The 13,221-nt window shown below is 59.4% G+C and overlaps 1 protein-coding gene and 1 long non-coding RNA gene across 7 annotated transcripts in view; one reads left to right on the top strand and one right to left on the bottom strand.

Annotated features, from left to right (window-relative positions):
- The window catches only part of LOC119566835, a 50,689-nt gene extending 43,596 nt beyond the window's left edge, over positions 1 to 7,093 (bottom strand). For both annotated transcript variants that reach the window (XR_006292005.1, XR_006292004.1), the window contains exons 1-2: positions 6,968 to 7,093; positions 3,336 to 3,407 (exon numbers count right to left, since the gene is read on the bottom strand). This is a non-coding gene — a long non-coding RNA (uncharacterized LOC119566835). The remainder of the gene's footprint in view (positions 1 to 3,335; positions 3,408 to 6,967) is intronic.
- Positions 1 to 13,221, top strand: part of PACS1 (phosphofurin acidic cluster sorting protein 1) — a 99,814-nt gene that overhangs the window by 75,041 nt on the left and 11,552 nt on the right. For 4 of the 5 annotated variants that reach the window (XM_043550425.1, XM_037905256.2, XM_037905254.2 and 1 more), the window contains 9 exons: positions 568 to 661; positions 1,656 to 1,736; positions 2,123 to 2,238; positions 4,946 to 5,084; positions 5,739 to 5,843; positions 7,092 to 7,198; positions 11,196 to 11,350; positions 11,911 to 12,021; positions 12,645 to 12,747. In XM_043550425.1, coding sequence (XP_043406360.1) covers positions 568 to 661; positions 1,656 to 1,736; positions 2,123 to 2,238; positions 4,946 to 5,084; positions 5,739 to 5,843; positions 7,092 to 7,198; positions 11,196 to 11,350; positions 11,911 to 12,021; positions 12,645 to 12,747 — 1,011 coding nt within the window. The remainder of the gene's footprint in view (positions 1 to 567; positions 662 to 1,655; positions 1,737 to 2,122; positions 2,239 to 4,945; positions 5,085 to 5,738; positions 5,844 to 7,091; positions 7,199 to 11,195; positions 11,351 to 11,910; positions 12,022 to 12,644; positions 12,748 to 13,221) is intronic. The other variant, XM_037905255.2, reaches the window with a different exon arrangement.

Raw genomic sequence — 13,221 nt, 5'->3', positions numbered from 1 at the left:
CCCTGTTCCCAGTCGACTTGAGCTGCAGCGTTCACAGGGCCTTTGGCACCAGACTAGCTGGAGCGGTTTCAGTTCGGTCTGTAAGTGACGCCGTCTCAGCTTTCTCACGCAGACGAGGCCTGCTGTGTGTCTGCCCAGCCCCCAACCTTCCCTGCTTGGAGCTAGGAGGGGCCCAGCAGCACTGCAGCGTTTCCAGGGAGAGAGGCCCCTGGAGAGAGCCCCTTGTGGGTAAGGTGAGCCTGTCACTCCAAACCAGGCTGGGCGTTAGATGCTCCGTAGTGGAGATGGTGCCGGGGAACCTGGAAGGGACGGGAAGCCCTGCGCTAGCGTCCATTGCTGTGCCAGTGCGGAGTGCCTCTTGCAGAGCCGTGCAAACTGTGGGAGGAAATGGGGCTTTAAATATCAGCCAAAGTCTCCACCGTGCAGGCCGGCCCATAGGCACTGAAATACGCCCGGGATTCGCGCAGGCTGTCCCTGGGGCTTGAATCCCTCTAACCTTCTCCTCGCCCTGGGCCAGGGTCTGCAGAAGCACTTTGTGCCCTGATCCGCTGCATCTCTCCCTGCTAGGCCTTTCTTCGAGGGGATGTCTCAGTCCAGCTCCCAGACAGAAATTGGAAGCCTTAACAGCAAGGGGAGCCTGGGCAAAGATGCCACCAGCCCGGTGAGTCATCGCACAGGGAGGGAGTGGGTCTCGTGTTCCAGCTGGGGGTGCCAGACGTAGTGGGCCCATGTGGGTGCCAATGTGGGTCTGGCTGCGTGGTGATTCGCAGCTGGTACGTGTCACGCTGAGGCTCGGACCTTGACTTCCAACGCATGTGAATGCAGTCGCAGGATCTCTGCTGGAGCCAGGTGGCTGCGGGAGTGCTGGGCACGGACAGGTGCCAGCTCCTCCCTGAGCACTGCTGAATGGCTGCGTTCCGCTTGGCCTGGAGACTGGCTGAGGCAGGGCAGCGCGGCCTGTCAGTGCAATAGGCAGCTGCCTGTGCCTCGTAGTCCCTAAAATCTTAGCCAGCACCTATCCTGGCCAGTTGGAATTGCCCCCCAATCCTCCTTCAGTCCAGGCAGCTTTGGTGCACAGAAGGGCAGTGGGGCCTCCCCTTTGGCACCGCGGTGCTCCCCAGCTCCTAGGCAGAGTTTGCTTCCTGAGAGCCCGGCACATACAAACTGGTTTTTCTAACACCAGTGTTTGTAAAAGGCCAAGCTGCTTCTTATCAGCATTGATTATCTGTATTCGGCAACATACAGTACCCCCACTCCTGGCCGAGCCCCCGGTGTGCTAGGTGCTGTACGAACACTGAGAGCTGCCAGTCCAGTGTCAGCCAGAAGCCGGCTGGTGGACACAGGCAGCCGGGCAGTGAAGCCCAAGGAGGCCATGAAGCGTTCCTGCTCAGCACAGTGGCAGTGCTGCCAGGGGATGCCCGGAGTGTGCCTGGCCCTTCATACCTTGCCCAAAGAGCTTCACTGTCTCGACGGAGCACTCAGCCAAGGGGGGCAGGACTCCAGGGGATGAGCTGGGAAGCGCTGTTGGGATCCTGGCTGGGCCAGTGGCTCTGAGCAGCGGCCCTTGGGGTGGCTGAGGGGGAGTGAGCGCAGTAGGGCAGTGTCTGCCCCAGACCTGTAAACCCCCCATCCTTCTGCCCTGGCTGCTTTTTCAGATGGACGCAGCCGTCGGGGACAAGTTGAAACCTTCGCGGAATAAAAACCTGGACGACAGCCTCAACGAAATAGACACCCTGGTAATATGCCCCAGCCGCGCTGGCTTGCTCTCCCCTCGGTGCTCTGCCTGGCTTAGGAGCCGGAGCAAGGGGGACATGGCACGTACAGGCCTCTCCCTTTTGGGGGAGCTCACATGCCCAAGGTAACACCCTGTGCTGGTGCCCGTTTGCCCCAGGAGGCAGCATGGCCTAGTGGGTAGAGTGCCAGGAAGCTGAGCTCAGGATGGGGGCATACAGCCCCTCTAACAATGGAGCCCAACTTGTCTCAAGTTGGCACCTCCAGTCAGTGGCTGCTTGGTACGACATAGTCGGTGGCTTTTGGCTGCGAACTGTCCCCCGCTAGGGCCCCAGCTGCTGATGGCCAGAAGGAGCTCTGGAGCCTCCTCGTTCCCTTTCCGTGTCCATAGGAAGCGAGCGAGCAGGACACGTTCGGAGACTCCAGCACCACGTTAGTCATCCCCGAAAAAGTCAAGACGCCCATGAAGAGCAGCAAGGGGGAGCTTCAGAGCATGGCATCACCCAGGTAAGCTGCCTGCTTTGAAACCAGGGATGGGAGACGTGGATTGCATAGAACAGCAAGTGACTGCCTCTAGGGGCACTGGCTCCAGGCCAGCCCAGGGCAGGGCTTGGCTGGCTCAAAGGGCAGAGAATAGGTCATTTCCCTTTCTCCTTTAGAGAGTTGGCTCCTAGCCAGGCTGATAGCTACCAGCCATTGCTCCCCTTCCATGACCTGTCTTGATGTAGCTCTTAATAGACAGGTTCCACCTCCTTGTCCGTTCCCAGGTGGGCCCTTTCCCCAGCGCTCTGCAGGGTTGGGGGTCAGATTCTGCTCGACACCCAGGGAGGAGGCTCCTGGACCTCACAGCCAGTGGAACTCGATTTCTCTTACTGAACTGGTTTATTGACTTCTCCCTGAGCACAGGCTCTCTGCGGGCTTTACTCCAGCCCCAAAATCCCAGGGGCACGCATCCCTCGCTTGACATAGGTCACTGATGTCGCACACTAGCAGGCTGGGGGATGAGATCACCAGGATCAGTGGGGTTTGCCCCTCGGAGCCAACCCCTGCTTTGTGCTCTCCAATGAGTTGGCCCTGAACTGGAGCGGTTCAAAGCAAACTGCTGGTTATAGCCCTGCCGAGATTCCCCGCCAGAACAACCTGGCGTGTTGCACCTGAACAGCCTGAGACCCTCCCAGGGAGAAAGGGGATGTTGCAGGAGTCAGGAGGCCTGGGTGGCATCTCTGGCTCTGCCCTTGGAATGTGTGGTTCTCACTAAGTCGCCTCAGTTTCCCCATATCAGGTGTTGGGCGCTCAGAGGACTGTGTGGCATTTTGCATCCAGTACCCAGCATTAGGCATCTTCCCCTGGCCAGGGGTTTCTGGTCTGGTCTGCTATTGCCCATTCCATCCCAGGCCAGGGAGGGTGGCGATGCCTTATGGCTCTGAGCCTCCAGCACTGGATGGTCTGTGGGCAATCTCGATGTGGCTGTATTTGAACCTTTGACTGTGTGGTGTCGGGCCCCCATCCCGTCCCTGATTCCCTGTGGGTACCAGGCCTCTCCTGCTGTGAAGGCAGTGGGGCCGTGCCGGAGCTGCACTGAGTGAAGGATTGGATCCACATACCTGGTGTGTTCAAATGCCCGTACGTTCCCAATGGAAACCTGCCCCATCTGCCTCCTGCTTTGTTTGGAGACACTATGGACAAAAGTGCAGCTTCAGCGTGCGACGCAGGCTCGCCGTGCTGGCCCCGTCCCAGATGCTCTGGGGGTGGGGACGACACCATCGATACCCCTCCCCCCCCATTTGTCTTAGTGCTGAAGCAGTGCCTTCTTGGAGCTAAGCACCAGGCTGCTTTGTCCTGGAGTTAATGCCTTTGCTTAATTGCTGCCAGGTGGCAGCAGAGGCGGCTGTGTCCTCGGGCTCCTGGGAGCGCTGCTGCTTCATTCAGGCCAGGCTCCAGATCAGATCTGCTCGGCTTACAAGCGAAAAGCTCTTGTTTCCCGCCTGCCAGCACTGCAAGCCCCCGGCTTCCTGCCTCCAGCAGGGGAGAGTCTGAACTTCTGGTGGGGGGGGCACGAGCTGGTTAACATTCCACCTCTCCTCCCCCAGAGCTGGGCTGGCTCTCGGGCACTAGCAGAGCTCTAGTTCAGCTGGCTGGGCTGGCCCCGGTGGGGAGCTCAGACGGTATGATCAAACCGGGCCCTTCCTGCCTTTACGCGTCTCAATCTAGGAGCAAGGACTAAAACCATATTCTAGTCAGTGATGGAAGAGCTGGGCCTCCAGTACCCAAGCTGGGCTGTGCAGTAAGGTGGGACCATCTGAGCCAAGGTCATGTTTCAGGGGAGCGGCACGCTCTAATGGGCTGAGGCCATCGGAAAGGGAACTGACAAATATCCCTGAGCAGTGCAGTGGCAGGGTCTAGTGGTTAGAGCAGGGGACTGGGAGCCAGGACTCCTGGGTTCTAGGTCCAGCTGCATGGGTGGGAGTGTAGGCTGGAGAGGGTACCAACCTCATCCCACAGGGGCCTGGGCTGGAGAGCATGCCCTTCTTGCCCTACTGAGGGAGGAGGGTGTGGGCAGGAGCGTGGAGCTTTGTGCTCTGAACTGACCATGTTCTGGATCCCGCGGCCCCCCATGGTGCTTTGTTAGCTCGTATGTCCAAGGCCTGCACAGTATGGTCTTCGCCCTCCAGGAGAGATGCCAAACCTGCCAGCCATTGGCAGGCTCTGCATTCCTGTGGGGATCGAGCCCCAGCACCTAGCACAGCCCCCTCTGCTGCTCTGAGATTGCTGGAGGAATCCGGATCATGGGAGAGAGCCCTCTGAACTGGCTAGGAGCCCGCCCTGGATCCGCTGCTAGAGGAGGAGACACAGCCCGCCCCTGGGGTTCCCTCTCAGCCTGTGCTGGCTACAGACTGTACATGGGCTCTCCCTGTGTCTGACAGCCCACCCAGTCCTGTTTGTACCCAGCAGCGTTGCTGAGCTCCCGCTCTTGGCAATGTGCCAGGAAACCCAAGTCACATGGCCATGCCACTCTGTCCCCTTGCCAGCGGGCAAGTGTTGTCCTGGTGCAAACGCTCACAGGAGCCCCAGGGCGTGGCTTAGACCTGAGCGGGGCCTGTGTGTGTATCTGCAATCAGAGACCCTGGTGCGTGGGGGAAGGACCCTGCTCTCCCATGGATGTTATGCCATGCCGGGGAACCAGGCCAACAGCACTGTCCTTTGTATGCTGCAGCAGAATGGAAGGTGCAGCGCACACACCCCGGCAGAAGAGAAGCACCCCGCTGAAGGAGAGACAGCTCTCCAAACCCCTGAGCGAACGGACCAACAGCTCGGACAGCGAGAGGTCCCCGGACCTGGGCCATAGCACACAGGTGATGTGAATGCAACCCCAGGCACTGTTCTATGGGGGGGTGAGCCTAGCCTGCACCACCTACAGCTGGGAGCTCATCACAGATCTAACCAAACGCAGTCAGTTGCCTGGGAGTCCTGTACGGAGAGCCAGGGGCTGCAATGAGCGACATCAGTGGCATCAGGGGGTGCAGTGCTGCGGGGAGCGGAGGCGGGTGCTCAGTAGGGTGCTCCCTTCGGTCAGTCCTGGCTCCAGTGCCCCAGCGCGGCACTAGGGGAGACTTTGTGCTGTAGCTTTCCATCTTCCTGACGATCTGTACAGTTGTGTCCTGCCCGCTGGCACTCAGCACATATCCCAGGCACTGTGTATAACAGAGCTGGATCCCGTGTCCTGGCCACATTCTAGTTCAGCTAATGGATTTACCTCTCTGAACTCCCCTTGCAGGAGTTGCCTTCCCTCCTCTCCCTACCAACGCGGGCTGTGGGGGGCAGCAGGGGCCTTGAGGCAGGTGGCTGGATACACAGAGCTGAAGGAAGGCAGGGGACCGGGCTCCGGGTAACAGCACCAAAGGAGAAGCAGCTCACCAGGGGAACCTCCAGGGTTCTGGCCCAGCCCAGTGTGTGTTGCCTGTGCCCTGCCAAGGCTTAGCCCTCCCCTCACCCTCCCTCCCCAACAGATTCCTCGCAAGATCATCTATGACCAGCTGAACCAGATCCTGGTGTCAGACACAGCCCTGCCCGAGAACATCATCCTGGTGAATGCGGCCGACTGGCAAGGCCAGGTAAGGAGGCCGGCCCCGGGACGGGACCCTGCAGGTGCTGCTGGGCAGGGTGGCAGTGACCCATGGAGACGAGGCCCCTCTGTTTCCCTGTCTTCCGCTGACATGCCTCAGCCCTGAGCGAGGGGATGGGGCCTGTCCCCCGCCCTGCCGGTCTCTGGGCTCTGCTGCCGTCGCAGTGCCTGCCTTGTCCAATGCAAACTGAGCCACAGCTCGGGTCACTGGGGCCCTCGGAGCCCTGCTGCCCTGGGAGTGGAAATGGCTGCTCCGCAGAGGGGCCGTTGGCCGTGTCGCCTGGAGCCAGCTTCTGCGGGGAGCCATTGCAGGCAGCGGGGCCTGTTGGGTGGTGCTCCGGGCTGTGCGAGTAATGGAAGTGCAGGGCATTGCCTGGGCTGAGCTGAGGCGGGGGCTGAATGGGAAGTGCCAGGGGGCGGGGCTGGGTTGGCTGCCCACAGACATTTCCCTGCAGGTGAGCGTTAATGCTGCTGCTGTGACTGCGTGGCCGAGTTTGAATCCCATCTGAGCATCCCCCTTGACCTGGCGTGGAGTCTCCCCGAGCTGTGGCTATAGGTGGACTGGAAGCTCTGGGGCGGATGCTGATCTTTCCCAGTCCGGACCAGGGCAAGCGTGTGATCTGATGGCTCTGGGTCTCTGTGTGTCCCTCGCTAGCCCTCCTCACTGCAATACCAAACACCTCTCGAGGCCTGTCCTCCAGAGTGCACAGCACCCTCTGGATTGCAGCTGACAGGCCCACTCTTGTTTGCGCGCTCAGCGGAGAGACCAGGGCTGTGTAGCCTTGACTTCTCTCCTCCCGCCCCCAAGCAGGTCCCTCATTGGAGCCTGTTGCATGGGCATTGTAGGCAACGTGCCTCTGCGAGCCATGAAGGGGAGTCTTGACTTGCCTTGATCTCACACCTGAGATTGCCAAGCCCCAAGCAAACCAGCCTCTGCTGCCCCACAGCTGCCACTTCCCACTCACTAGGCAGCCACAGCGCTCCCGGCCCTTGGCAGTCTGGAATGAACGCACGCCCCATGGCCATTGCCACCTGTCCTGCCTGTGCCCCGCACAGCCTGCCAGCCCTCGGCAGCAACAGCCAACCGGCGCAGGGAGGGGCACGCTTACCCACCTGTCCCCAGGGACTCTGGTTGCTAAGCACAGAGGAGGAGTATTCGTGGCAGGTGTTGTAACAGATCGCTTTGCTCCCAAACACACGGGCGTGCTGTGCTCACCTTTCCTCCTCTCCTTGCCAGTATGTGGCCGAGCTGCTTCGGGACCAGAAGAAGCCAGTCGTGTGCACGTGCTCCACCGTGGAAGTACAGGCCGTCCTGTCTGCTGTCCTCACCAGGATCCAGAGATAGTGAGTAAAGGGCGGTGGCCCTCTGGTCCCTGCGCCGGGGGCAGATGGTTTCTGTCGATATGGCTATGGTGGAGTTGCTCTATTAGCTAACCCTGCCATGGGTTATGAGTCAGCTCTCACAACCTAAGCAGGGTGGGGCCAGATCAGTGCTTGGAAGGGGAGACCTGTAGGCAAAACCAAGGTGTGGCATGAGTGTTGTGGGAGGTTCATTAGAGGGCACTCTCCTCTTGGAGTTGACACCAAACCAATGCCCCAGTGTGGGGCTGGGGGTGCGGTGCTGCAGGAAGGGGGGCAGGAGCTCAATTGGGGGTGCTCTTCTCTCCCGGTCAATGCAGGCCCCAACACCCCAGCATGGCACTAGGAGGTGCTGTGCTGCAGGGAGCTGGGTGGGGGACTGAGCAGGGGGTGCTGTCCTCCAGGCTAGTCCTGGTGCCAGTGACTGAGCGGTAGTTGGGAGTGTGGTAAAGGAGGAAAGGCTGTTGATCCAATAGGGGGAGCTCTTTGTTCAGTTCCGGCCCCAGGGTGATGCTAGTCCTGTGCCACTTGAGATGCTGTTTTCAGATGGGAAATAAAACCAAGATCCTGGCCACTTGTGTTCATTCAAGGGCTTCCTGACCGTATAATACTCCTGTCCGTTAGCCCCCAGGGTCCTGCCCAGAGTCCAGCATGGTAATTATATTCCACCCGTTTAAAACATCCCTGGCTGCTTCACTTTATGTGCTCTAAGCTGTCAAACGGCTGCTGTGTTCCACACCAGAGCTGGCTGCATCTCACCCCTCAGCAAGAGGTCCCTCTACAAATCGCCCCTTGCCCCACCCCAAAGGCATTTCATTGCTGGGCAAGCATTCCCTGTATAACTCCCTCCCTGCATCTCTCTCCAGAGCTGGCTGCATTTCATTGCTAGATGAACTATCTCAATGTAATAGCTGCTGTATTCCACCCCAGAGAAGTCTGCATTCCAGTAGTGGATGATTCATGTATAGCACAGCTGGGGCCTGCAGGGTGAAGGCTGCCACAGATGTGTAAGATACTTCATTCATAGTGCAGGGACGTGAGGGCTGGAGTCTTTCCATGGTTCTCTTGCCTATGACTCTGAATATTGTGGTATCTGAGGGACAAACCCCAGCCTGCTTCATGCACAAGTGGAGCCGCCTAGGCCTTGCCTACAGTCTGCAATCCCCACTGCGCCCCAGCCAGCTCTGCTCCTAACCCGGGTCGTGCATTGCCAGCGGATCCGCCACTGGGCTGCTTCCCCGCAGCTAGAGGTGTAGGTGCAGTGCAGGTATGCGGGCCTTTCCCTGACCTCTGCGGCCGTGACTCAGCAGCAGCTGGCTGGGGATGCAGCCAGGCTATTTTTACCCACTCTTTCTGCCCATCTCCACACTTTAAAATGCTGTCTGTTCCCTGAGGTTGTTTTCAGGTGAGCCGATTATAATGCAGATGGCTAACTGTTCCATAGAGCCATCTCTCCTTCCGCCTGCATGGCAGAGAGACAGGAGCTTGGGGCTTATTTAAGATGTAGAAAGGTACGAAAGATTCCCCTAAAAAAACCAAGCCGAAATGTGCCTGTTAGAAAGTCAGGTCCCATCAGCCTTGTCTCTCTCCAGGAGACTCTGTGGGCACCTGGAGAGCTAGGAAAAGAATTACGAGTCCAGGTACCAAGAAAGGGGCAGGCTGAGTCAGACAGGCAGGACGTAGTAACACCTGCAACTTGGGGTTTGTCTACACTTACCGGGGGATTGACGCATGGGCGGTCAATTTATCGGGTCTTGACCGCAGATCGCTCTCCCGTCAATTCCTGAACTCCACCTGAATGAGAATCACAAGGGGAGTCGACAGGAGAGCGTCTCCCATCAACATCGCATAGTGTGGACCCCGCGGTAAAGTAGATCTAAGTACGTCAACGCGTAACTTAGATCAGTCTCCCCCCATAGTGTAGACAAGGCCTTAGATGCTCTACAGCAGGGGTTCTCAAACTGGGGGTCGGGACCCATCAGGGGGTCACAAGGTTATTACATGGGGGGTCGCGAACTGTCAGCTTCCACCCCAAATCCCACTTTGCCTCCTGCATTTATAATGGTGTTAAATATATTTAAAAGTGTTTTTAATTTATAAGGGGGGTTGCACTCAGAAGCTTGCTATGGCACCAGTACAAAAGTTTGAGAACCACTGCTCTACAGACAGCTGGGAGAAATGTTCTTTCCTAATAGTTCCACCTCCTCCCTTCACCAAAGGGGAGTGAGCTCCCAATTCACCTCTCCGGCACACCCATGGAGACCTCCAGGAACGCTCCGACTTCACTTTCTTCTGAAGTAGATAAATGAAAGTTTGTTTCTCCCACCTGCCTTTGTGCATCAGATCCTGCAGGGATAGGTGCCGAAAGCAAACCTGGCTGGTTAGATCAGAAAAATGCAAGAAAGGCTGGAAGCCCATCACTTGCCTCTGCAGATCACCTACACCCTGTCAGCCTGCAGCCCTCCCCCACAGGGGGTCTGTCTGAAGGGGAAACCTGGGCCCACGCTCCTTTCCCGGGGAGAGGACAACCTGTGTGAGTGTGAACATCCCTGCCCTCTGCATTTGGACATAGGACTAGAAGTGGCCCTCTGGGCCATCAAGACCTGATCCTGCTATTGCAGGCTGTTACAGAATCCACTGCAGCCCCAGGGGTTACAGCTTCCAGCAAAATCAGTCTTACCTGTGGTCCAGGCCTTGAATCTGGTGGCCCCCATGAAGGGGGATTTGAGTACTGATGGCTTGGAGGCTGGCTGGCAACGCCTGCAGCGACTTGCGCTCCTGGAGGAAGAGGTCTAGCATTGTTCTGCTTGACAGAGGAGGGGAGAGGCAGAGGCCTAAGCAAAGGGGAGAGGAGACTCTATCAGCTCGGGCAGGTGAGATGGGGAGCAACTGCAGAGGAGAAGGCTCTTGCACCAGCAGTTGCATGCTGGTGAAAAAGGAAGCAGTGCTAGTGAAATACAGGGAGCGGACTAGAGCAAGCGGGGATCTAGGATGGCGTAGCCGGGAGGGCCCATGACACTGCACTGTAGCACTGATCTTTTCTGTTGCCTGATGGACAGGCTGTCCCAAAGCCATGTGGTAGCTCCTTGCTTTGGCCCTATTAGCTGCCTAAAGGAAGTTGGTGGTTCTCTGGTGCCCTCTAGTGGTGGCCGTTGTGTGGCACGTTTAACTGCAGCTGCCCTAGATCAGCTGCTAGAGACGCAGCGCTGGGCTGGGCTGTAGGGCGCCAGGCCCGTGGACATGCTGGGCATTAGCAATGCTGGAGGGGTCCTTGGTCCTGAGCACATGCGCTGGGCCTGGCGGGGGGGCCAACCCATCGGGAGCTGCTCTGAGAGCCACCTCCACAGCTCAGTGGGGGCACCCTGGGTCCCAGGGCTGAGAGTGGCTGGAGTGGCATCAGGCCCCCCAGGATGCTCCATGTGGCAGAGAGCAGCAATGCCAGGCTCTGCTGGCTCCTCCCTCAGAGGAGACCTTCCTCAGTGCGGGCGGCAGCTGCTCTGTCTAGCTGGTGGGTTGCTGACGTCACTGCTCCACGGGCTGCTGCCCTGCTCAGGGCAAAGCTTTTCATCTGCGAGTCCCGCTGGAGCACTCTGCTGGGATTTACGGCCTGCTTCCTGGCATGGTAATTACAGCTGGGCACGGCAGTGCCGGAGATAGCAGTCGCTCATCAACTCGGTGCCTGGAAGGAACAGCAGCCCTCATTGCCTGTACTGCCTACCACAGTGTATGGGGAGGGGCACCCCTTGTCTTCCTCGCTGGCCAAGGGACTCCTGTATAAATGGCCCCTGGGTCCCACCCCAGAGCTGGCTGCATCTCACCACAGGATGAGGGATCCCTGTATAAAGAGCCCCCGGACCCCAACCTAGAGGTGGTCATGTCTCAGTGCCAGGCGAGGGCTCGCTGCCTAGCGTGATTTAGCGTTGTACCCTGCAGGCAGAGGGTGCAATAAGCGCACACATTCCCATTGTCCTTTCTTTTCCAGCTGCAACTGCAACTCCTCCGTGCCGCGGCCCGTGAAGGTGGTGGCTGTGGGGGGGCAGAGTTACCTCAGTGCCATCCTCCGTTTCTTTGTGAAGCAGCTGGCGAACAAGACCCCAGACTGGCTTAGCTACATGCGGTTCCTCATCGTCCCGCTGGGTAGGCGCCTCTGCCCAGACCCCACCCAGCTGGCGCGAGTCCTGCTTGACCCCCCTGCAGCCAGAGTGCGGCTGTCGGTGCAGGCCTTTTCTAGCCTCTCCCTGTTCGTGTGGCGACGCCACGGGTGGGGGGTCCGACGCTGACACCCAGGGGTGCAGAGGGGCGGCTGAGCAAAGCATGCCTGGGTCTGTAGCGGGTGCCCCCAGGGGCCGAGCCCAGAGCTAGCCCTGCTGGTGGCTTGAGCTCCAGCAGGCTGCCTCATGGTGGGGATACCAACACAGCAGCTGGGAAAGGGGTCCCAGGCAGCCCAGCCTCTGCATTGCCATAGAGCTGGGTAAAGGCCCAGGATGGGGTGGGAGCCTGGGGTGTGGCATCCACGGGACAGCTAGACCATCGCTCCTGTCACAGGGCCTTGCGGAAGGCTGCTTTCAGAGGTGCAGGATAACAGGAAGCATCCAGCTGAAGGACCCCTCCCGCAGGCACTGTAGTACACAGCTAAGAACCTCCCCCCCCCCCCCCCGAAGGCACTACAGCAACACCCCCCTTTCTCTCCTCCACAGGCTCCCATCCCGTAGCCAAGTACCTGGGCTCGGTGGACAGCAGGTACAGCTGCACGTTCCTGGACTCCACCTGGAGGGAGCTGTTCGGCAGGGCCGAGCCCCCCGGGACAGGTGAGGGGCCAAGCAGCACCAAGCACTGTGTCCATGGCCCTCATGCCGTTGGACAGGGAGGGCTGTGGGTCGCTGTTCCCCAGGGGCTAGCGAGGGAGCAGCCAGAGCTGGGCATGGTCTGTGGGATGTGGCCTGGGCTCCCCTATGGCAGTGGCTGTTCTGTCTGCGCAGAGCAGGCCTGGCCAGTTCCTTCCTGAGCCCTGGTTTATTCCCTGGGGCCTGCCCCTAGCACCAGGGGTCACTGAAGGGGTCACAGCTCCAGCCCGGTGAGCAGTGCGGGAGGCAGTCTCCAGTGGGACCAGGGGGAGCTCTGTGTGAGAATGTGTCCTGCCCCCTTCCTACTGCAGCGTAAGCTCTGGCCCTCTAGCCTTGCAGCCAAGCCAGAGGCCTGGCCACCTGCTTTCTCCCTCAGCCGCCCCTGCCTGGGGCAAAATCCCCTCTGACCCACACACCCCGTTCCCCACTGCGATGAGAGCACCCTCTCCTCTGCTGCCACTCAGTCAGCGGGGGGCATCCTGGCTCTGCTGTGCAGCTCACCCCTGCTGCGGGCTCGGGGACAAGGAGTCAGAGAGCGGGCTCTGTGGGGATTGCTGGTCACATCCCTCTCTCCCCTCTGCCCTCAGAGCCGTTCGATGTGGTGGGCCGCATCGTGCAGTATGTGGGTGGAGCCAGCGTGACCCACCAGCTGCCTGTGGCCGAGGCCATGCTGACTTGCAAGCATAAGTTGTAAGTGTCGCCCGGGCGACTCTCCTGCGACAGGGGACGTTACAGGCACCCAAAAGACCCTTTCAGTGGGGATAGCAAAGCTGTTAAAGATCATTGAGAAGGGGGCTGGGATCGGGACTCCTGGGTTCTGGTCCCTGTTCTGGGAGTGGGAACGGGAGTGAGGACTGGTGGTTAGAGCAGGCAGCTAGGAGCCAGGATTCCTGGGTTCTGGTCCTGGCTCGGCCACTACTCAGTGTGTGGCCTCTCTGTGCCTTGCCTTCTTTCCACCCCTCTCAAAGCTGCCCCGAATCTGGGTGTGTTTCTGGAGCGCCAGTTCCCTTTGTATCCCAGCCCCTCTGGCATGGGGATGGGAACTTACCTCCCTCAGCAGGCGGGAGACGTGCTGTGGTCACTGTCATTAATGTGGTGGGGCGGGGGTGGGGGCGGTCATTGAGCCTGGCGAGCTTTGGATGCCCCTCGTGTATCCAGGGTGAG

This window comes from Chelonia mydas, chromosome 7, assembly GCF_015237465.2.
Source record: "Chelonia mydas isolate rCheMyd1 chromosome 7, rCheMyd1.pri.v2, whole genome shotgun sequence".
Lineage (NCBI taxonomy): Eukaryota > Metazoa > Chordata > Testudines > Cheloniidae > Chelonia > Chelonia mydas.
This window is presented reverse-complemented; position numbering and strand designations above follow the sequence as displayed.